Source organism: Bufo gargarizans, chromosome 4, assembly GCF_014858855.1.
Source record: "Bufo gargarizans isolate SCDJY-AF-19 chromosome 4, ASM1485885v1, whole genome shotgun sequence".
NCBI classification, from domain to species: Eukaryota; Metazoa; Chordata; class Amphibia; order Anura; family Bufonidae; genus Bufo; species Bufo gargarizans.
In genome coordinates, this window is record NC_058083.1 from 199,910,545 (window position 1) to 199,934,029 (window position 23,485).

The following is a 23,485-nucleotide window of genomic DNA, read 5'->3' on the forward strand; positions in this document are numbered from 1 at the left end:
GATCATCGAACAATCAAGAGTCTCATTCAAAATAGTCAACAGGGTCGCAAGAAGCGTGTGGAAAAACCAAGGCACAAAATAACTGCCCATGAACTGAGAAAAGTCAAGCGTGCAGCTGCCAAGATGCCACTTGCCACCAGTTTGGCCATATTTCAGAGCTGCAACATCACTGGAGTGCCCAAAAGCACAAGGTGTGCAATACTCAGAGACATGGCCAAGGTAAGAAAGGCTGAAAGACGACCACCACTGAACAAGACACACAAGCTGAAACGTCAAGACTGGGCCAAGAAATATCTCAAGACTGATTTTTCTAAGGTTTTATGGACTGATGAAATGAGAGTGAGTCTTGATGGGCCAGATGGCTGGATTGGTAAAGGGCAGAGAGCTCCAGTCCGACTCAGAAGCCAGCAAGGTGGAGGTGGAGTACTGGTTTGGGCTGGTATCATCAAAGATGAGCTTGTGGGGCCTTTTCGGGTTGAGGATGGAGTCAAGCTCAACTCCCAGTCCTACTGCCAGTTTCTGGAAGACACCTTCTTCAAGCAGTGGTACAGGAAGAAGTCTGCATCCTTCAAGAAAAACATGATTTTCATGCAGGACAATGCTCCATCACACGCGTCCAAGTACTCCACAGCGTGGCTGTCAAGAAAGGGTATAAAAGAAGAAAATCTAATGACATGGCCTCCTTGTTCACCTGATCTGAACCCCATTGAGAACCTGTAGTCCATCATCAAATGTGAGATTTACAAGGAGGGAAAACAGTACACCTCTCTGAACAGTGTCTGGGAGGCTGTGGTTGCTGCTGCACGCAATGTTGATGGTGAACAGATCAAAACACTGACAGAATCCATGGATGGCGGCTTTTGAGTGTCCTTGCAAAGAAAGGTGGCTATATTGGTCACTGATTTGTTTTTGTTTTGTTTTTGAATGTCAGAAATGTATATTTGTGAATGTTGAGATGTTATATTGGTTTCACTGGTAAAAATAAATAATTGAAATGGGTATATATTTGTTTTTTGTTACGTTGCCTAATAATTATGCACAGTAATAGTCACCTGCACACACAGATATCCCCCTAAAATAGCTAAAACTAAAAACAAACTAAAAACTTCTTCCAAAAATATTCAGCTTTGATATTAATGAGTTTTTTGGGTTCATTGAGAACATGGTTGTTGTTCAATAATAAAATTAATCCTCAAAAATACAACTTGCCTAATAATTCTGCACTCCCTGTATACAGGAAAGACAGAGAAGGCAAGAAGGGGGAGGGGTGGCCCTGTATGTGAAAGATAGCATAAAATCTAATTTGATACAAGTTAGCGAGAACAATTTAGAGTCAGTTTGGGTTACCTTGCAGCTTGATAATCATAAGGTAACTCGTGTAGGTGTGATATATAGACCACCTAGCCAAGTCAAAGATTTAGATGATCTACTAGTTGAGGAAATAGCTAAAATGACATTGAAGGGGTAAGTTATCATTATGGGAGACTTCAATCTTCCAGATGTAAACTGGAAAACCAAAATAGCTAGTTCTGCCAGGAGTACAGATATTCTAAATTCCCTACTGGGATTATCTCTACAGCAAGTAGTGGAGGAGCCAACCCGGAAGGAGGCCATTTTAGATTTAGCATTCACAAATGGGAATTTGGTATCTGATATTACTGCCTCAATGAATACTTCTGTTCAGTTTTTACAAAGGAAAATGAAGGAGAAGGACCTCAGTTAGGAAAGAAGACTAATCAATCTTTTGATGCATGTGTCTTTACAGAGGAAGAGGTTCTAAGTCAACTGTCTAAAATTAATACAAATAAGTCACAGGGGCCTGATGGGATACAACCAAAGCTATTAAAAGAGCTCAGCGGTGAACTAGCAAAACCATTAACAGATTTATTTAACCAATCACTGGCAACAGGAGTCGTCCCTGAAGATTGGAAATTAGCAAATGTTGTGCCCATTCACAAGAAAGGTAGTAGGGAGGAATCGGGCAACTATAGGCCAGTAAGCCTAACATCAATAGTGGGGAAATTAATGGAAACCATACTTAAGGAGAGGATTGTGGAACATCTAAAATCCCATGGATTGAAAGATGAAAAACAGCATGGGTTTACTTCAGGGAGATCATGTCAAACTAATCTTATAGATTTTTTTGATTGGGTGACTAAAATAATAGATGGAGGAGGTGCAGTAGACATCGCTTATCTAGACTTTAGTAAGGCTTTTGATACTGTCCCACATAGAAGGCTTATAAATAAAGTGCAGTCTTTGTGCTTGGACTCCCATATTGTTGAGTGGATTAGGCAGTGGCTGAGGGACAGGCAACAGAGGGTTGTAGTCAATGGAGTATATTCAGACCAAGGTCTTGTTACCAGTGGGATACCTCAGGGATCTGTTTTGGGACCCATATTGTTTAATATCTTTATCAGCGAAATTGCAGAAGGCCTCGATGGTAAGGTGTGTCTTTTTGCTGATGACACAAAGATTTGTAACAGTGTTGATGTTCCTGGAGGGATACACCAAATGGAAAAGGACTTAGGAAAACAAGAGGAATGGTCAAAAATCTGGCAACTAAAATTTTATGTTGATAAGTGCAAGATAATGCACATGGGACGTAAAAACCCAAGAGCAGAATATAAAATCAGTGTTACAGTCCTAACCTCAGTATCTGAGGAAAGGGATTTAGGGATCATTATTTCAGAAGACTTAAAAAGTAGGCAGACAATGTCATAGAGCAGCAGGAAATGCTAGCAGAATGCTGGGGTGTATAGGGAGAGGCATTACCAGTAGAAAGAGGGAGGTGCTCATGCCGCTCTACAGAGCACTAGTGAGACCTCATTTGGAGTATTGTGCTCAGTACTGGAGACCATATCTCCAGAAGGATATTGATACTTTGGAGAGAGTTCAGAGAAGAGCTACTAAACTGGTACATGGATTGCAGGATAAAACTTACCAGGAAAGATTAAAGGACCTTAACATGTATAGCTTGGAAGAAAGACGAGACAGAGGGGATATGATAGAAACTTTTAAATACATAAAGGGAATCAACAAGGTAAAAGAGGAGAGAATATTTAAAAGAAGAAAAACTGCTACAAGAGGACATAGTTTTAAATTAGAGGGGCAAAGGTTCAAAAGTAATATCAGTAAGTATTACTTTACTGAGAGAGTAGTGGATGCATGGAATAGCCTTCCTGCAGAAGTGGCAGCTGCAAATACAGTGGAGGAGTATAAGCATGCATGGGATAGGCATAAGGCTATCCTTCATATAAACATAGAAACATAGAATGTGTCGGCAGATAAGAACCATTTGGCCCATCTAGTCTGCCCAATATATCTGAATCCTATGAATAATCCCTGGCCCTATCTTATATGAAGGATAGCCTTATGCCTATCTCATGCATGCTTAAACTCCTTCACTGTATTTGCAGCTACCACTTCTGCAGGAAGGCTATTCCATGCATCCACTACTCTCTCAGTAAAGTAATACTTCCTGATCTAACTTTTAAACCTTTGCCCCTCTAATTTAAAACTGTGTCCTCTTGTGGTAGTTTTTCTTCTTTTAAATATGCTTTCCTCCTTTACCGAGTTGATTCCCTTTATGTATTTAAAAGTTTCTATCATATCCCCTCTGTCTCGTCTTTCTTCCAAGCTATACATATTAAGGTCCTTTAACCTTTCCTGGTAAGTTTTATCCTGCAATCCATGTACTAGTTTAGTAGCTCTTCTCTGTACTCTCTCTAGAGTATCTATATCCTTCTGGAGATATGGCCTCCAGTACTGCGCACAATACTCCAAGTGAGGTCTCAGCAGTGTTCTGTACAGCGGCATAAGCACTTCACTCTTTCTACTGCTTATGCCTCTCCCTATACATCCAAGCATTCTGCTGGCATTTCCTGCTGCTCTATTACATTGTCTTCCCACCTTTAAGTCTTCTGAAATAATTACTCCTAAATCCCTTTCCTCAGATACTGAGGTCAGGACTGTGTCAAATATTCTATATTCTGCCCTTGGGTTTTTACGCCCCAGGTGCATTATCTTGCACTTATCCACATTAAATTTCAGTTGCCAGAGTTCTGACCATTCTTCTAGTTTTCCTAAATCCTTTTCCATTTGGCGTTTCCCTCCAGGAACATCAACACTGTTACATATCTTTGTGTCATCAGCAAAAAGACAAACCTTACCATCGAGGCCTTTTGCAATATCACTTATGAAGATATTAAACAAAATTGGTCCCAGTACAGATCCCTGTGGAACCCCACTGGTAACATGACCTTGTTTTGAATGTTCTCCATTGACTACAACCCTCTGTTGTCTGTCACTCAGCCACTGCCTAATCCACTCAACAATATGGGAGTCCATGCTCAATGACTGCAGTTTATTGATAAGTCTTCTATGTGGGACAGTGTCAAAAGCCTTACTAAAATCTAGATATGCGATGTCTACTGCACCTCCACCGTCTATTATTTTAGTCACCCAGTCAAAAAAATCTATAAGATTTGTTTGACATGATCTCCCTGAAGTAAACCCATGTTGTTTTTCATCTTGCAATCCATGGGATTTTAGATGTTCCACAATCCTATCCTTTAATAGGGTTTCCATTAATTTGCCTACTATTGATGTCAGACTCACTGGTCTATAGCTGCTCGATTCCTCCCTACTACCTTTCTTGTGAATGGGCACGACATTTGCCAATTTCCAATCTTCCGGGACGACTCCTGTTACTAATGATTGGTTAAATAAATCTGTTAACGGTTTTGCCAGCTCACCACTAAGCTAATTAATAATTTTGGGTGTATCTCATCAGGCCCCTGTGACTTATTTGTCTTCACTTTAGACAGCAAACTTAGAACATCTTCCTCTGTAAAGACACATGCATCAAACGATTTAATAGTCATCCTTTCTAGTGGAGGTCCTTCTCCTTCTTTTTCTTTTGTAAAAACTGAACTGAAGTATTCATTAAGGCAGTCGGCTAGCCCTTTATTCTCTTCTACATACCTCCCGTCCTTTGTTGTTAATTTAGTTATTCCTTGTTTTAATTTCCTTTTTTCATTTATATATCTGAAGAATGTCTTATCCCCTTTTTTCATAGACTGAGCTAGTTTTTCTTCTGCCTGAGCTTTAGAAGTTCTTATAACTTGCTTGGCCTCTTTCTGCCTAATCTTGTAGATTTCCTTATCTTCATTGCTCTGGTTTTTTTTACAGACGTGGACAAAATTGTTGGTACCCTTTGGTCAATGAAAGAAAAAGTCACAATGGTCACAGAAATAACTTTAATCTGACAAAAGTAATAATAAATTAAAATTCTATAAATGTTAACCAATGAAAGTCAGACATTGTTTTTCAACCATGCTTCAACAGAATTATGTAAAAAAATAAACTCATGAAACAGGCATGGACAAAAATGATGGTACCCCTAGAAAACACAGAACATAATGTGACCAAAGGGACATGTTAATTCAAGGTGTGTCCACTAATTAGCATCACAGGTGTCTACAACCTTGTAATCAGCCATTGGGCCTATATATATGGCTCCAGGTAATCACTGTGTTGTTTGGTGATATGGTGTGTACCACACTCGACATGGACCAGAGGAAGCAAAGGAAAGAGCTGTCTCAAGAGATCAGAAAGAAAATTATAGACAAGCATGTTAAAGGTAAAGGCTATAAGACCATCTCCAAGCAACTAGATGTTCCTGTGAGTACAGTTGCACATATTATTCATAAGTTTAAGATCCATGGGACTGTAGCCAACCTCCCTGGACGTGGCCGCAGGAGGAAAATTGATGACAAATCTAAGAGACGGATAATCCGAATGGTAACAAAAGAGCCTAGAAAGACTTCTAAAGAGATTCAAGGTGAACTTCATGCTCAAGGAACATCAGTGTCAGATCGCACCATCCGTCGTTGTTTGAGCCAAAGTGGACTACATGGGAGACGACCAAGGAGGACACCATTGTTGAAAACGAATCATAAAAAAGCAAGACTGGAATATGCCAAACTACATGTTGACAAGCCACAAAGCTTCTGGGAGAATGTCCTGTGGACAGATGAGACAAAAATCGAAGTTTTTGCCAAGGCACATCAGCTGTATGTTCACAGACGAAAAAATGAAGCATATCAAGAAAAGAACACTGTCCCTACTGTGAAACATGGAGGAGGCTCTGTTATGTTCTGGGGCTGCTTTGCTGCGTCTGGCACAGGGTGTCTTGAATCTGTGCAGGGTACAATGAAATCTCAAGACTATCAAGGAATTCTAGAGAGAAATGTACTAGCCAGTGTCAGAAAGCTTGGTCTCAGTCGCAGGTCATGGGTCTTGCAACAGGACAATGACCCAAAACACACCGCTAAAAACACCCAAGAATGGCTAAGAGGAAAAAATTGGACTATTCTAAAGTGGCCTTCTATGAGCCCTGACCTCAATCCTATTGAGCATCTTTGGAAGGAGCTGAAACATGCAGTCTGGAAAAGGCACCCTTCAAACCGGACACAACTGGAGCAGTTTGCTCATGAGGAGTGGGCCAAAATACCTGCTGAGAGGTGCAGATGTCTCATTGACAGTTACAGGAAGCGTTTGATTGCAGTGATTGCCTCAAAAGGTTGCGCAACAAAATATTAAGTTAGGGGTACCATCATTTTTGTCCATGCCTGTTTCATGAGTTTATTTTTTTACATAATTCTGTTGAAGCATGGTTGAAAAACAATGTCTGACTTTCATTGGTTAACATTTATAGAATTTTAATTTATTATTACTTTTGTCAGATTAAAGTTATTTCTGTGACCATTGTGACTTTTTCTTTCATTGACCAAAGGGTACCAACAATTTTGTCCACGTCTGTATAATTACAAAATGCTAGCTTTTTATTTTTAATGATTTGGGCCACTTCTGCTGAGTACCACAGTGGTCTCTTCCTTTTTTTGCTTTTACTGACAAGTCTAATGCAATTTTCTGTTGCCTTCAATAATGCACCTTTTAAGTAGTCCCATTTCTCCTGGACTCCATGTAATCCGTTCCAGTCTGATAAGGACTCATTCATGACTAATTTCATTTTTGAAAAGTCTGTTTTTCTAAAATCTAAAACTTTTGTTTTTGTGTGGTGGGACTCTTTCACAGTTCTTATATTGAACCACACTGACTGGTGATCACTAGATCCCAAGGTTTCGCCTACAATGACATCATATACCGAATCCCCATTTGTGAATACCAAATCCAAAATGGCCTCCCTCCGGGTTGGCTCCTCAACCATTTGTTGTAGGGATAACCCCAGTAGGGAATTTAGAATATCTGTACTCCTGGTAGAACTTGCTATTTTGGTTTTCCAGTTTATATCTGGAAGATTGAAATCTCCCATAATGATAACTTCTCCTTTCATTGTCATTTTAGTTTTTTTTTCAACTAGTAGATCATCTAGTTCTTTAACTTGACCAGGTGGTCTATATATCACACCTACACGAGTTACTGCATGATTAGCAAACTGCAACGTAACCCAAACTGACTATGTTGGCCTCACCAACTTGTATTAGGTTAGATTTAATGCTATCTTTCACATACAGGGCCACTCCTCCTCCTTTCTTGCCTTCTCTGTCTCTTCTGTATAAAGAGTACCCTGGTATGGTTATGTCCCAGTCATTTCTTTCATTAAACCATGTCTCCGTAACAGCCACTAAATCTACATTCTCAGATGCCATTATTGACCCAAGTTCATTGATTTTTTTTACATAAACTGCGAGCATTTGTAGACAGGACTCTGAGCTTATCATTTCTTAACCTCTGTGCTTCTGACCTGTTCTGGCATTGTTTCGGGGGGGAAATTGGACTCTTTTATTTTCACTCTTTTGCCCCCCCCCCCCCCCCCTAGTTTAAATACTCTTTCGCAAATTCTTGGAGTTGTTCACTAAGTACATTTGTTCCTTTGAGAGAAAGATGCAAACCATCTTTTTTGTACAGTTCCTTTCTATTCCAAGTAGAGCTATCATGAGAAACAAAGCCAAATCCTTGCTCTTGACACCATTTACCAAGCCATATGTTGAACTCCTTTATGCGCCTCTGCCTATCATTCTGAACATTATGCACAGGCAGAACTTCAGAAAATGAAATGGTGGATGCAAAAGATAGGGCCAGGGGCTATCCATAGTATTTAGTATATTGGGCAGACTAGATGGGCCAAATGGTTCTTATCTGCCGACACATTCTATGTTTCTATGTTTCTATATAGCAAGGATATAAGGCCCTTAGTGGAAGAACCCTTTAATAGCTGTTTAACCACAGGGAGAGAATAAAAAATCCGTACACCCTTTGGAAATCGCATCTGAAACGCATGTCTCAATTGCAAATACTGGTAGAAAAATTTGTTGGGTAAGCTAAACTCCTCCTGCAAATGCGCAAAGGATTTAAAGACTCCATCTGATTGAAGTTGTCCCATGAACAATTGACCCCTCCTCTCCCATGGAGAAAAACCTTCCAGACGGAATATCTCAGGCACTTGGGGATTACGCCATAAAGGGGTAACATCACAAAAACCACTGATACCAATCATACTTTTAAATTTAGACCATACTTTGGTCGTTAGGGACAGAGTATGGAGTGTGGTTGAGCTTTAGATACCTAGTTCCATCGTGGCAATCGGAGCCCTAGCACATCGCTAATCTCAGTCAGCTACATAACATTATTTCTCATGACAGAAACCCTTTAAAGGCACAGTTAAAAAGTCACAAACACATAGTTTGCAACTTTTTAAACACCACTTTTCAGAAACAAGGGAAATGATAAATCTCCCCCTCTATTCACTCTGTTCATGGCTTTAGGTACTTTCACACTAGCGTTGTTGGATTCCGGCAGGCAGTTCCGTTGCCGGAAATGCCTGCCGGATCCGTCAAACTGCAACAAATTTATGTTCATTTTCGCCAGTTTTCCGACTCAAATTAAGCCAGAAATGTACGGCAGCTCTGAGCCGTCATAGATTTCTGTTTAGGTGCATGGACTGCCATAGGAGGGGGGCTGTTGAGCGGGGGACAGATCTTTGTTGCACAAGAGCTCTGATGAATAAATTTGTAAAAATCGATCTGCTCACATAGAGAGGAGCATCCTTTCTACCGTTAGCAAGGATCACTGTATACAGTGTACAGGTGGTCACGGATCTCTATATGCAGTGGTGGGGGTCACATATCACCATATACATACAGAGTGCAGGAAGGAGAGGGCACACAATTATAGATGGTGAGACCAGTGACTACTGCTAATATCACTGATAGGCTGGCCACTGGCTTCACCCAAGAAAGCTGGACCTCACCAACCATGCCCCCAAACAGATATCCACGCCCATCTACATTAAGCCACGCCCCTGCCTCATGGAAATCCGCCTTTGTGCCAGGATCTCGTACATACAAATAACTGCCATACACCTGTGCCCATAGCCCGCCCCGGCCGGACCGGACCCTCCATGCCAAGTAGAAAAGTTTACACTGTTTTCTCATCACAGATTGTACTTCATGACAGTGGTAAATTTGAGTGAAAATATTTCAATTTTTATTTATAAAAAACCCCACCAAATTTACCAAAAATTTTGAAAAATTTGCAATTTAAAAAATTATATTTCTCTACTTTTAAAACAGATAGTGATACCTCCTAAAATAGCTATTACTTTACATTTCCCATATGTCTACTTCATGTTTGGATCATTTTGTAAATGACCTTTTCTTTTTTTTGGGACGTTAGAAGGCTTAGAAGCTTAGAAAGTGGGTTTTGCTTCTAAGGACCTGTTCAGGTCTGAAGTCACTTTGTAAAGCTTACACAATAGAAACCACACAAAAATGACCCCATTTTAGAAACTACACCCCTCAAGGTAATCAAACGGATTTTACAAACTTTGTTAACTCTTTAGGTGTTCCGCAAGAATTAACGGAAAATGTAGATGAAATTTCAGAATTTCCAATTTTTTGGGCAGATTTTCCATTTTAATATTTTTTTTTCTGTTAACAGCCAAACAAAACTCAATATTTATTGCCCTGATTCTGTAGTTTACAGAAACACCCCATATGTGATTGTAAACTGCTGTACGGGCACACGGCAGGGCGCAGAAGGAAAGGAATGCCATATGGTTTTTGGAAGGCAGATTTTACTGGGACAATTTTAAGTTGCCTTGTCACATTTGAAGCCCCCCTGATGCACCCCTAGAGTAGAAACTCCAAAAAAGTGACCCAATTTTGGAAACTATGGGATAAGGTGGCAGTTTTGTTGGTACTATTTTAGGGTACATATGATTTTTGGTTGCTCTATATTATACTTTTTGTGAGGTAAGGTAACAAAAAATAGCTGTTTTGGCACCATTTTTATTTTTTGTTATTTACAATGTTCATCTGACAGGTTAGATCATGTGGTTTTTTTTAGAGCTGGTTGTTAATTTTACATAATAAAGCATTTTTGAGAAAAATTATTTTTTAGTGTCTACATATGGTATTCTGAAAACCATATATTTATTTTTTTGGGCGACTATCTTATATAGGGGCTCATTTTTTTCGGTATGAGATGACTGTTTGGTATTATTTTGGGGTGCATATGACTTTTTGATCGCTTAGTATTACACTTTTTGTGATGTAAGGTGACAAAAAAAAACGTCATGTGATATTTTTATACAGCAGTTTCTTACCGACGCGGCGATACCTAATATGTATACTTTTTAAAATGTATTTAAGTTTTGCACAATAACAGCACTTTTGAAACAAAAAAAATCATGTTTTAGTGTCTCCATATGCTGAGAGCCATATATATATATATATATATATATATATATATATTATTTTTTTTAGGCAATTGTCTTAGGTAGGGGCTCATATTTAGCGGGATGAGATGACGGTTTGATTGGTATGATTTTGGGGTGCATATGACTTATTGATCACTTGCTATTACTCTTTTTGTGATGTAAGGTGACAAAAAAAATGCTTTTTTGACATTATTTTTATAGAGCAGGTTGTTACGGACCCATCGATACCTAATATGTCTATTTTTTTACATTTAACACAATAAAAGCATTTTTTAAACAAAAAAAAAAATCATGTTTTAGTGTCTCCATAACATAGTATAGTACAAAAGGCCGAAAAAAGACATTTGTCCATCCAGTTCGGCCTGTCATCCTGCAAGTTGATCCAGAGGAAGGCAAAAAACCCCTGTGAGGTAGAAGCCAATTTTCCTCACTTTAGGGGAATAAAAATTCCTTCCCGACTCCAATCAGGCATCAGAATAACTCCCTGGATCAACGATCTCTCTCTAGTAGCTATAGCCTGTAATATTATTACGCTCCAGAAATACATCCAGGCCCCTCCTGAATTCCTTTATTGTACTCACCATCACCACCTCCTCAGGCAGAGAGCTCCATAGTCTCACTGCTCTTACCATAAAGAGTCCTCTTCTATGTTTGTGTACAAACCTTCTTTCCTCCAGACGCAGAGGATGTCCCCTCGTCACAGTCACCGTCCTGGGAATGAATAGATGATGGGATAGATCTCTGTACTGACCCCTGATATATTTATACATATTAATTAGATCTCCTCTCAGTCGTCTTTTTTCTAAAGTGAATAACCCTAATTTTGATAATCTTTCAGGGTACTGTAGTTGCCCCATTCCAGTTATTACTTTAGTTGCCCTCCTCTGGACCCTCTCCAGCTCTGCTATGTCTGCTTTGTTCACTGGAGCCCAGAACTGTACACAGTACTCCATGTGTGGTCTGACTAATGATTTGTAAAGTGGTAGGACTATGTTCTCATCACGGGCATCTCTGCCCCTTTTGATGCAACCCATTATCTTATTGGCCTTGGCAGCAGCTGCCTGACACTGTTTTTTGCAGCTTAGTTTGCTGTTTATTAAAATTCCTAGATCTTTTTCCATGTCAGTGTTACCGAGTGTTTTACCATTTAATAAGTACGAGTGACTTGCATTATTCCTTCCCATGTGCATAACTTTACATTTGTCAGTGTTAAACCTCATCTGCCACTTATCTGCCCAAGCCTCCAATCTATCCAGATCCCTCTGTAGTAGTATACTGTCCTCTGTAGTATATATATATATAGTATACTGTCCTCATCAGTGTTAATTACTTTACACAGTTTAGTGTCATCTGCGAAAATTGATATTTTGCTATGCAAGCCTTCTACAAGATCATTAATAAATATATTGAAGAGAATAGGGCCCAATACTGACCCCTGAGGTACTCCACTAGTGACAGTGACCCAATCTGAGTATTTACCATTAATAACCACCCTCTGTTTTCTAGTATTGAGCCAGTTACTTACCCACATACAGACGTTTTCTCCCAGTCCGAGCATTATCATTTTATATACTAACCTTTTATGTGGTACTGTGTCAAATGCTTTGGAGAAGTCCAGATACACGATATCCATTGATTCGCCGCTGTCAAGTCTAGAACTTACCTCCTCATAGAAACTGATTAAATTAGTTTGACATGACCGATCCCTCACGAAGCCATGCTGATATGGCGTTATTTGCTTATTTCCGTTAAGATGCTCTAACATAGCATCTCTCAGAAAACCTTCAAACAGTTTACCCACAACAGATGTTAAACTTACCGGCCTATAGTTTCCAGGCTCTGTTTTTGGACCCTTTTTGAATATTGGCACCACATTTGCCATGCGCCAATTCTGTGGGACATTCCCTGTCAATATAGAATCTGCAAATATTAAAAATAAGGGTCTGGCTATGACATTACTTAATTCCCTTAGGATACGGGGGTGTATGCCATCCGGTCCTGGCGATTTGTCTATTTTAATCTTTTTAGGTCGCTGTTGCACTTCTTCCTGGGTCAGACAGGACACTTTTAATGGGGAATTTATTTCAACATTCGGCATGTCATCTGACAATTTATTTTCCTCAGTGAATACATTGGAGAAAAAAATATTTAACAGCTTTGCTTTCTCCTCGTCGCTCTCTGCGACTCCCCCCTCATTACTCTTTAACGGGCCGACACCTTCAGATTTATACTTTTTAACATTTATATAATTGAAGAACATTTTAGGATTAGTTTTACTCTTTGGCAATTAATCTCTCGGTCTCTAGTTTGGCCGCTTTTATTTGTTTTTTACATGTTCTATTTTTTTCCTTATAGTTTTTCAGTGCTTCCTCGCTACCTTCCTGTTTTAGTGTTTTATATGCTTTCTTTTTGTCATTTATTGCTTTCTTTACAGTTCTGTTTATCCACATTGGTTTCTTTTTGTTCCTTAACCTTTTATTCCCATACGGTATGTACCTCTCACAATGAGATTTTAGGATGCTTTTAAAGATATCCCATTTTGTGGCTGTATTTTTATTTGTGAGGACTTTATCCCATTTAGTTAGGCCTATGGCCTCTCTTAGTTGGCTAAATTTAGCTTTTTTGAAGTTTGGGAAAAAAGTTTTTTTTATTTTTTGGGCGATTTTCTTAGGTAGGGGCTAATTTTTTGCGGGATGAGGTGAATGCCTTTTTGATCGCTTGGTGCTACACTTTTAGTGATGTAAGGTGACCCCAAATTTTTTTTTAGAACTGTTTTTATTTTTATTTTTTTACGGCGTTCACCTGAGGGGTTAGGTCATGTGATATATTTTTTTAGAGCCAGTGGATACAGATGCAGTGATACCTAATATGTCTACTTTTCTTTTTTTCCCTATTTTTTACAATTTTTTTTTTTTTACTATTTTGCGAAAACAACGCTTTATTTTTTTACTTGAAACTAAAAAAAAAATTATAATAATTCACTTTATTTTTTGTCCCACTCTGGGACTTCAACTTTTGGGGGTCTGATCCCCTTTACAATGTATCAAAATACTTCTGTATTGTCATGCATTGGTTGTAAGTCATTTAACATTGTAATACAGGGGGCTGGATCTCACAGGCTCTCCTGGAAGACATCGGGCTACCTTCCCTGCCATCGGGTCCCCGTCAGAGCAGCGCGTGGACCCGATGGAAGATCCCTCCCTCTCCACACATCGCACGTGCTGCGGACAGAGCTGACCGAGGCACATCTAGGGTTAATGCGCCGGCATCTGTGTTTTCACCGACTCCGGCGCATACAGAAGGGGTCCGGCTATCAGTAAATGCCGGACCCCTGCCGCTGATCGGGCGGGTGCAGCTCCTGCACCTGCCTGATCAGCCACCGTACATGTACGGCGCTGGTCCTTAAGTGATGTCCACCAGCCATGTACGGCGGAGGTCCTTATGGGGTTAAAGGGGCTATCCAACGTCTCCCACAGCCTCCCTACGTGTCGGGCCCCTCACAGGTAATATACTTAACCCGCTCCCCACGCTGCTCCCGATCCCCGCACCGCCGATTCTCTCTGTATACGGATTAAAACATCCGGTGTCGGGGGGGCAACAATGGCAGGCGGGGACGGGGATGAGCCTCCCTAGCGTCACACGCGATGCTTGGGAGGCTCGTTCCCATCCCCACTTGCCATTGGCTGCTACCTTCCCCCGACACCAGATGTTTTCATCCGTGTACAGGGAGAAGCAGCACCGGCGGTGCAGGCGCCGGGAGCGGGGTAAGTATATTACCTGTGAGGGGCCCGGAACGTGGGGGGGCTGTTGGTGACATTGGATAACCCCTTTAAGGCATGTTATATCATTGCAGAGCTCTTTATATTTCAATGTAAAAATAAATCTGGTTTGCTTACAGTAAAATACATTTAATAACCATCTGAAAACTATACATACATTTCATTAATACTAATTACTTATAAAATACTACAACTGTAGATATCTGTAACACTGTCAGATGGTTATTAAATGTATTTTACTGTCAGCAAACCAGATATAGTTTTACATTAATCTATACGGGTTTCTGCAGGTAGAAATCTGGTTGTGCTCCCGGTGTATGTTAGGCTCCATTCACATGTCCGCAATTTCGTTCTGCATTTTGCGGAACGGAATTGCGGACCCATTCACTTCTATGGGGCAGCACAACAGACACGGAATTGCGGACCCGCACTTCTGGGTCCACAATTCCGTTCCCGAAAAAAATAGAACAGGCATATTCTATTAGTGCCGGCAATGTGCGGTCCGCAAAATGCGGAATGCACATTGCCGCTGTCCATGTTTTGAGGATCCGCGGATCCGCAAAACACGTTGCGGACGTGTGAATGGAGCCATAGTCTGGTGAGCGTTCCTGTATATAGTAATCTCTTTATATTTCAACCAGGTATACATATAATTGAGAGAGTCAAGGCTGATAGCTGTGAGATGAGCAATGCACCTGTCAACTATCCAATGTCTATGGCCAGCTTTGGACAGTGGAAGTACACCTTATCATAAACGACACCAGGGATCAGTTCTACCAGAGCAGCAGTCAGGTAAGTACTGTATAAAGAAAAGAGTCACTCTTCACACAACACATCAGGTCATCCACTACCACCTTACAGTATTTCGACAAGCAAAAATTTATTTTTTTTTTTAGATTAATGTATCATAAGTAGACCATCACTGGGGTGCCTCATAAAACTTTTTTGTCATTTACATAATCAACTATCACGATAGATGACTTTATCACAAAATAAATAAAGTCTGCTTCCAAACATAATAAATATAAAGGTATGAAGTTGTTTCTTTTACATCTAATGCTCTCACAGAAAACACCTGAAATGACTAATAAAAAGATTTATGGTACTATAAGACTCACCTAAGAAATAAGACAGGCAATGATCAATAGTCTCTTTAAACCGCTGTTTCTCGCTGTCTCCGTGCCTGGACAGGTTTAGTGGTCCCCAGCTGTCTGTAGCATTGATAGCCGGCACAAATACCTTCGACAGTAAATCAGTAATTCCAGAAAACAATCCTTCTGTGGCGTCTAACACTGAGAAGTGTAGTTCCTAGATGCACCAGTAATTTAAAGATCTTTCAGCACATTTATAATCATGCATACACCTTCTGTAGTGGCAGGATCTCTGATTTCTGTTATGTGTCATTATTGTGTGGTTTGCATGTACTCAAGGTATAAAGGGTAGGGGCCCCTGTTCTGGTAATTGGTGGGGGTCTCAGTGGTAGGACCCCCACCAATCTAATAGTTATCCCCTATTCTGTGGATAGGGGATACTTTCTGGAATGCCCCTTTAATCCTTGCTGCACAGGAAGAGTCCAATAAGCAGCAGAGGTAGGGGGGAAGCATGCATTTCATGACTAAATGAGACTCTTCCTGCATAGCAATGCTCAGTGCTCATGTGTACAGTAAAAGAAAGTATAAGAAGAGGCATTCAGCAAAACCTAGCAGATCTACTGCCATTTTAAGAGCATTAAAAAGATTGATGATAATCAATTGCAGCACTGACATAATGGATTACAGTAAGCATTTGGCTAATTCACACTAAGCAAAAAAGAATGGGGGAGATTTATCAAACTGATGTAAAGTAGAACTGGCTTAGTTGCCCATAGCAACCAATCAGGTTCCACCTTTTATTTTTCACAGCTTCTTTGGAAAATGAAAGGTGGAATCTGATTGGTTGCTATGGGCACCTAAGCCAGTTCTACTTTATATCAGTTTGATAAATCTCTCCCAATGCTTTTTTCTCCAGTGGAAAAGAATGAAATGTCCTGATACATGTGCAGAAAATGAATGGGATTTAAAAAAAAAAAAATATCATTAACACCATACATAAAAAAAATAAAAAAGCACTATTTAATAAGGAAAACAGAGCATATATAGAAACATCTTTAAAAAAAAAAAAGACAGTTTTGGTTCCGCAATCCGGTTTATCTGCATGGAACTGATAACCTTCAATGTGCTTGTGGGGATTCATGTCAATGTTTTATAATCTCTGTACAGAGCTGCAGATTATGTTGGTGCTGAGTAAGCAACTAGACTAGAAATGTAAAAAAAAGATTAACATCCTTACCACATGTATGTTTTTTTCCGTTATCACCGTATCATTGTTACATCTAATGAAAAACAGACACAATCCTTTGAATATTTTATCCACACTTCCTAAAAAGAGCCTCATCATCTGTCCTCCTCTTACGGCTCCGGGAATCGTTCGACCACTCTCTAAAAGTAGAGGATGGAAAATGTACAGTAAACAGGCATTGTGGGCTGTACTGACAACTTATCAGGATTGCATCAAGATTAGTAAGTGTGACCTAAAGTACATGAGAAGGAACACGTTAGGCTGGGTTCACACGGGCGAGATTTCCACACGGGTGCAATGCGTGAGGTGAAGGCATTGCACCCGCACTGAATCCGGACCCATTCATTTCTATGGGGCTGTGCACATGAACGGTGATTTTCACGCATCACTTGTGCGTTGCATGAAAATCGCAGCATGCTCTATATTGTGCGTTTTTCACGCAACGCAGGCCCCATAGAAGTGAATGGGGCTGCGTGAAAATCGCAAGCATCCGCAAGCAAGTGCGGATGCGGTGCAATTTTCACACATGGTTGTTAAGATGAAAGTCTATTCACTGTATTATTTTCATGTTATAAGGGAAAATAATAGCATTCTTTAATACAGAATGCTTATTAGAAGGTCAATTGAGGATTAAAAAAATAAATAAAAAATAACTTACCTCCTCCTCTTGATCGCGTAGTTGCCGATCTCTTCTTACTTCTTTAATCATGAGCTGCCGGCTAAAGGACCTGTGGTGATGGACCATGTGATTGGACCATGTGATGAGCTCAGTGACGTCAACACAGGTCCTTTGACAGGTCCTGAAGAAAGAACAGGAGAACGGCAGCTACGCGATCAATTGGAGGAGGTGAGTTAATTTTTTTTTTAATCCTCACTTGACCTATTAAGCATTCTGTATTAAAGAATGCTATTATTTTCCCTTATAACCATGTTATAAGGGAAAATAATTACATCTACACAACCTTGAACCCAAACCTGAACTTCAGTGAAGAAGTTCAGGTCTGGGTACCACATTCAATTTTTTATCACGCGCGTGCAAAACGCATTGCACCCGTGCGATGAAAACTGAACAACGGAACGCAATCACAGTCAAAACTGACTGAAATAGCATACCTACTCGCGCGGGTTTGAGCAATGCACCCGGGACGCATCCTGAGCAAAAACGTGACGCCCGTGTGAACCCAGCCTGATTTAGTTGTTATTTGCAACCAAATATAATCCCTTGCTGCACAGAGGGCCTATGAAGCAACAGACACTGAAACAAGAGAAATTACCACAGCTAAGGAGGATAAGGAGACGTACAAAGGTTTTACTAAAATGTATCCATAAGGAAATCTGTAACCACATCGTTGGTCATTAAAAAGGTCCAAAAGTCTCATAAACAGCTGCCACATAGACGATGATTGGAAAGCACAGGGCAAATTTCTAACTCACTGTGCCATGATTCTGCTGCTTACAGAGCAATTTTCTTTAGGGTCCATTCACAAGTAGGCAATCATTTGGAACGGGTGCAGACCCATTCATTTTCTATTCTTGTCCGCAATTGCAGACAAGAATAGGCATTTCTATGTAGGTGCCGGCCGGGTGTATTGCGGATCCGCAATGCACTACGGACATGTGAATGTACCCTAATAGCGTCCTACATTTTTGTTTTCAACATAACCTAATACTGTCCAGATTATCATGTATAACGGACTGCCAGAAAATCAAAGACAGCCCCTTTAACACAAAATATGCTATATTTGGACTCAGCATAAACATTAAAAGGGGAAATTTATCATCCCCTCTGTGCCAGAAAATGCACTAGCCAAGATTTTCATGAAAATAAATCTTTACATTTGACCTAATTTAAAGTTACCAATTCCTGGAACTTCAGCTTCTTGATAAAAAAAAATAAGTGATCGGCGTCCTCCAATGGAAAAGAAATCATCAAAGTCCTGAAGCTACGGTAGAGAAAAGACAGATTAATACAAATTGCTTTATAAATGTGCTCTATAGTTTTATTTGGCATATAGAGGAGCTCAGTGTGAGTCTGAAAACTTACAGATGGAGCATCCAATACAAGCTCTTCAATAGCTGTGTATTCCAAATCCAGCCTATGCGCTAATATCCCAAATACATACTTATACAGAGAATCAATTTTTGTTTTGCGGCTTTCTCTTTCTTCTTTATATTTGACCTGGAAGACAGAGTGTAAAAACATTACCAGTAACGTCAACTGTAAAGCTCTTTTCATATTTGTTTCAGAGTCTGAGTTTACAGCCTCCATCCCAAATTCCTACAATGTGATGGAGCAGCACTGGATGCAGCACTATTTATTCCATCAAATGATGGCTACCACGACTGACCTGATGAACTCCATTGCTAGGCTCTGGTGGTTTTCCACTATAGACGGAAGCCACAACACGTGTTCACATAGCCCACAAACATGTACGGTGCTGGAGCTATAGGCAAACATGGTGCCCGTTTGCACGTGCAGTGAGTGTCATGGCCGGCAGGTCTCTGCTGTTTCAAACAGCAGAGACCTGTGGCTAATTTTACCTCAAGACACGGAGGCTCATATTGCTTAACTCTTTCTTTACTTTAAAACAGCAGCAAAGAAGATAATCAGAAAAAAACATTCCTCCAATGAGAACATAAGTCCCTCCCCCTTATCTCCACATAAAGGGACCTCCTTCACATCTTCACTTCCTCTTTCTTTGCTGCTGCTGATAAGATAAGTACCCCACCACAGTCCTCTGGGCTGTGGATTGGTATATATATATTATTTGTCTCTCTATATTTGGATTTGTCAAGGGTTTTTCTTCATTCTTAATCCTTTTATCTGTGGGTCGTTGTTTTATTCCCTTTTTGTTGCTTTGGGAGGTTTTTTCCTCTATTTCTTTTTCTATATCTTTTTTCTATCCTTTCCCTATTTTCTCCGGTCATTCCGGGTTTTTCTCTTGCCTATTGCGATTTTCGCCTGTGTTGCCAGTGTCTGTGTCAGTTCCGTCCGCTCCGGGATCTTACCGTCCTCTGGGTGGCCTTGTTGTTTGGCGGTCCCGTCCCGGTCACCATTTTCTTCTTCCCACCTTCGTCTTCGGCGCTCCGTGACATCGCAAGGTTTCGGCGGCCATCTTGGTTGCGCCCGAGATCTCGCGATCCGCGAGATTTCTGGCGCGAGCGCGCACGTTTTCTTCTGCAGCTGCTTCCTGCTTCCTCCGCGAGATCTCGCGAGTTTTCAGACGCAGTGCCGATTACCAAACGGTCACCTCATTTCTGCCGCGCTCCTGTCGGGTCTCGCCGTCTTAGATTGTGCTAAGTACTAGATTGTTCCAGGTGCTTATTGTGCTAAGTACTAGATTGTTCCAGGTGCTTACTCCTAAGTTCCGGGTACTTCTCCTGCAGTGTAGCCACCATGTCTGCCCCAACCCCCTCTTCTCTGCTAGGTAGCAGTCCCACACCTGATGTCAGCCAAGCTGTTCCCCAGAGGGTGCTTCCTCCTGTCACCCCTTCTGCGGCAGATGCCCATGCTAGGGCTTTACAGCAGTCCATTTCGGACGCCATTGTGTCCGCTATGGGCTCTGTTTCTTCGGCCCTCACCAGCTCCCTGTCTCAGGTCCTCTGTGCCCAGACAGTTACTATGACCCATGATACCACAGTATCGTTACCTAATGCCTCCAGAAACCCTTGACAGATGGCATCGTTCCATCATCTGACAGCGCGCTCCGGTCGCGCAAAAGAGCCTGTCCGCGCCAGGCAGAACGTGCACGGAACTGGAAAACGGCTAGATCCCAGCCGCAACCAGAATCTGACTCTCAGGAGTCTGAGGAGGAGGTTGAGTTACTTTCCCCAGCTAACTCTGAGGGGGATGAGATCGATTTAGATGTGGGGCATCCTGACCTGGTTCCCCGCCGGACCGCGACTAAGTCGTCGGCGACGACCAAGGCGCAAACACCCCTTTTGGACCCATCGGGTACTCCATTATTTGACCCGGACTCGCTACATCACCCCAGGTCATCCGAATGGCTACCGGCTCCCCATGTCGCTAGTTATATTGAATCCATGGCTCGCAAGCCGCTTAGCAAGGAAGCCAGGAACAAAATGCGGGCCAAGTGTCCCCGTCCGGCTATATCAAACAGGGTGTGTGAAACCCCCACAGTCGACCCGAAGGTCGTACAATTTTTGTCCAAGTCCGGGTTTAGCCCCCGCAGAGGCCTGGACTCTGCCCTTCGGGCGTGCCAGGACAAGTTGTTAGACATTATGGGACCGCTGGCCAAAATCTTCGATTTAGCAGAATCAGCGATATCTGAGGGCCGGCTGGTGGATCCTGAGAAGCTTAGGGGCTGGGTCCAGCGAGCCATATGTCTGGCGGGCAACGCCAACACGTCTATCGCCATTGAGCGTAGGAAGGCCATCTTGATTAAGATGGAGCCTAAATTGGCCAACATGGCCCTCACTGAGTCGGGCAAAGACGCCCAGGGGCTCCTATTTGGTGACCCCTTTATCAAGGAGCTGGGGAAGTTTGTGGACATGTTTACGGCCCTAGACAAGGCGCAGACCTCCATGCGTAAAGTGTTCAGCAACCGGGTTTCCTCCAGGGCCGGCAGTTCGAGAGGCCGTCTGGCCGGCCGTTCTTCCTATCAGTCCCGTGGCTCGGGACGAGGCCTCTCAACATCATCGTTCCGGTCCTCCGGTTCCGACCCAAGACAACCCCCATCCTTCTTCCCGTCGCGAGGCTTCCAGGGACGTGGCAGACCATACCGGGGACAGCCTAACCTTCGACGCCCTTTCGGTAATTCATCAATTCCTTCCCCATTTTTCGGATCAAAATGTGGGGGGCAGACTCCGTTTCTTTTCAGATGTGTGGGCCACGATCACCTCAGACCCGTGGGTCTTGTCCACGGTACTAGGGTTCCACATAGAGCTGGTGTCGGAGCCGAATTTCTTAGGATCCCCTCCGCACTTTCATACTGCCCTGTCCGCCCAATCCCTCATCGACGAGGAACTGGCCCAATTACTCCAAAAAAGGGCCATAGAGCCGTCTCCCCAGACCCCTCGGGGAGTGGTCAGCAATATGTTCCTCGTACAGAAGAAAGGGGGTCAATTCCGACCAGTTATCAATCTGAAGGCCTTAAATTCCTTTGTGAGATACCGTCATTTCAAGATGGAGGGCATCCACCTCCTTCGGGATATGCTCCTCCCTCACGACTGGTTGGTGAAACTAGACCTAAAAGATGCGTACCTTACGGTACCGGTTGCTCTGTCCTCAAGGAACCTGTTGCAGTTCCGTTGGCAGAACGCCCTGTGGCGTTTCACGTGCCTTCCCTTTGGCCTGTCATCCGCCCCGTGGTGCTTCACGAAGTTGCTTTGTCCGGTCATGGCCTGGCTCCGCAGTCGGGGTGTGAGGCTCATAGTCTATCTGGACGACATTTTGATCATGGCCAGGGATTATGCCACCATCCGGGATCACCTACATTTAGCAATGTCTCTTCTCACCGGTTTGGGCTTCATTATCAATCGGGAAAAATCCTGTTTAACCCCGTCCAGGACTTTGGAGTTCCTAGGTTTCATGGTAGACTCAGAGGCGTTGACTCTCAGTCTTCCCCCTGCGAAGGTGCGTGCGATTCGCAAGGAATTGCGCCGCACGTTGTCTTTGCCCCAGGTGTCCCTTCGTCAGCTAGCCAGGGTGATAGGCCTCTTATCGTCTTCCATCCAGGCGATTTTTCCGGCCCCGCTGCATTATCGGGCCTTACAACGCTTGAAGATTGCCCATTTGCAGGCGGGGGCGACTTATGCGGACCTCGTCCTTTTGGACTCGGGACGAGTTAACTTGGTGGATCGCCAACCTGTCAGCCTGGAATGGGAGGGCCATTTTTGGCCCTCGTCCGGACCTGATAGTGGAGTCCGACGCCAGCCTCCTGGGTTGGGGTGCCCATTGCGAGGGGGTCTCCACCGGAGGCCCTTGGGCGCTTTCGGAGACTGCGCTACATATCAATGCCCTGGAACTCCTGGCGGGATCTTTTGCGATCCGCAGTTTTATCAACAGGAAGGCCACGGCGTGTGTGCGTCTGCGGATGGACAACGTCTCGGCAGTCAGATATATCAACTCCATGGGAGGTACCCGATCCAGGATGCTAACCCACCTGGCCAAGGAGTTTTGGGAGTTTTGCCCGTCCAACAATGTGTCGGTGGTCGCAGAGTATTTACCAGGGCTCCACAATACTCGGGCCGATTGGAGCTCTCGTTTCATGTCCGATTCCAGCGACTGGAAATTGGACGAGGAAACGTTCGACTCCGTTTTATCCCGCTGGGGCCCTTTGTCGATCGACCTCTTTGCGTTTCGGTGGAATGCCCAACTCCCCAGATATTTTCAGTTGGAGGCGGTGGATGCTTTCCTGCAGCCGTGGTCGGGGGTCCTGACGTATGCATTTCGACCTTTCTCCCTGATTCCGCGGGTTCTCGCCATGGTTCGTTACCAGGCGGCGGACATGGTCTTGGTGGTTCCATTTTGGAACACTCAGTCTTGGTTCCCGCAACTCATGGAGTTGTTGGTGGACTATCCCCTGCTATTGCCGCAATCTGCGACGCTGTTGCGGGGTCCGGTGGGTCAACCGCATCCCTCTGATAGTTTCGGACTCTT

General features: G+C 42.6%; 1 protein-coding gene across 1 annotated transcript in view; it reads right to left on the minus strand.

The window, feature by feature from the left end:
• The window catches only part of DNAH8 (dynein axonemal heavy chain 8), a 478,630-nt gene extending 461,653 nt beyond the window's left edge, over nt 1-16,977 (minus strand). Inside the window, exons 1-2 of the mRNA XM_044291082.1 lie at nt 16,855-16,977; nt 15,645-15,834 (exon numbers count right to left, since the gene is read on the minus strand). Of these exons, the coding sequence (XP_044147017.1) occupies nt 15,645-15,834; nt 16,855-16,962 (298 nt within the window). The 5' untranslated portion in view covers nt 16,963-16,977. The remainder of the gene's footprint in view (nt 1-15,644; nt 15,835-16,854) is intronic.
• Nucleotides 16,978-23,485: the final 6,508 nt, after the last annotated feature.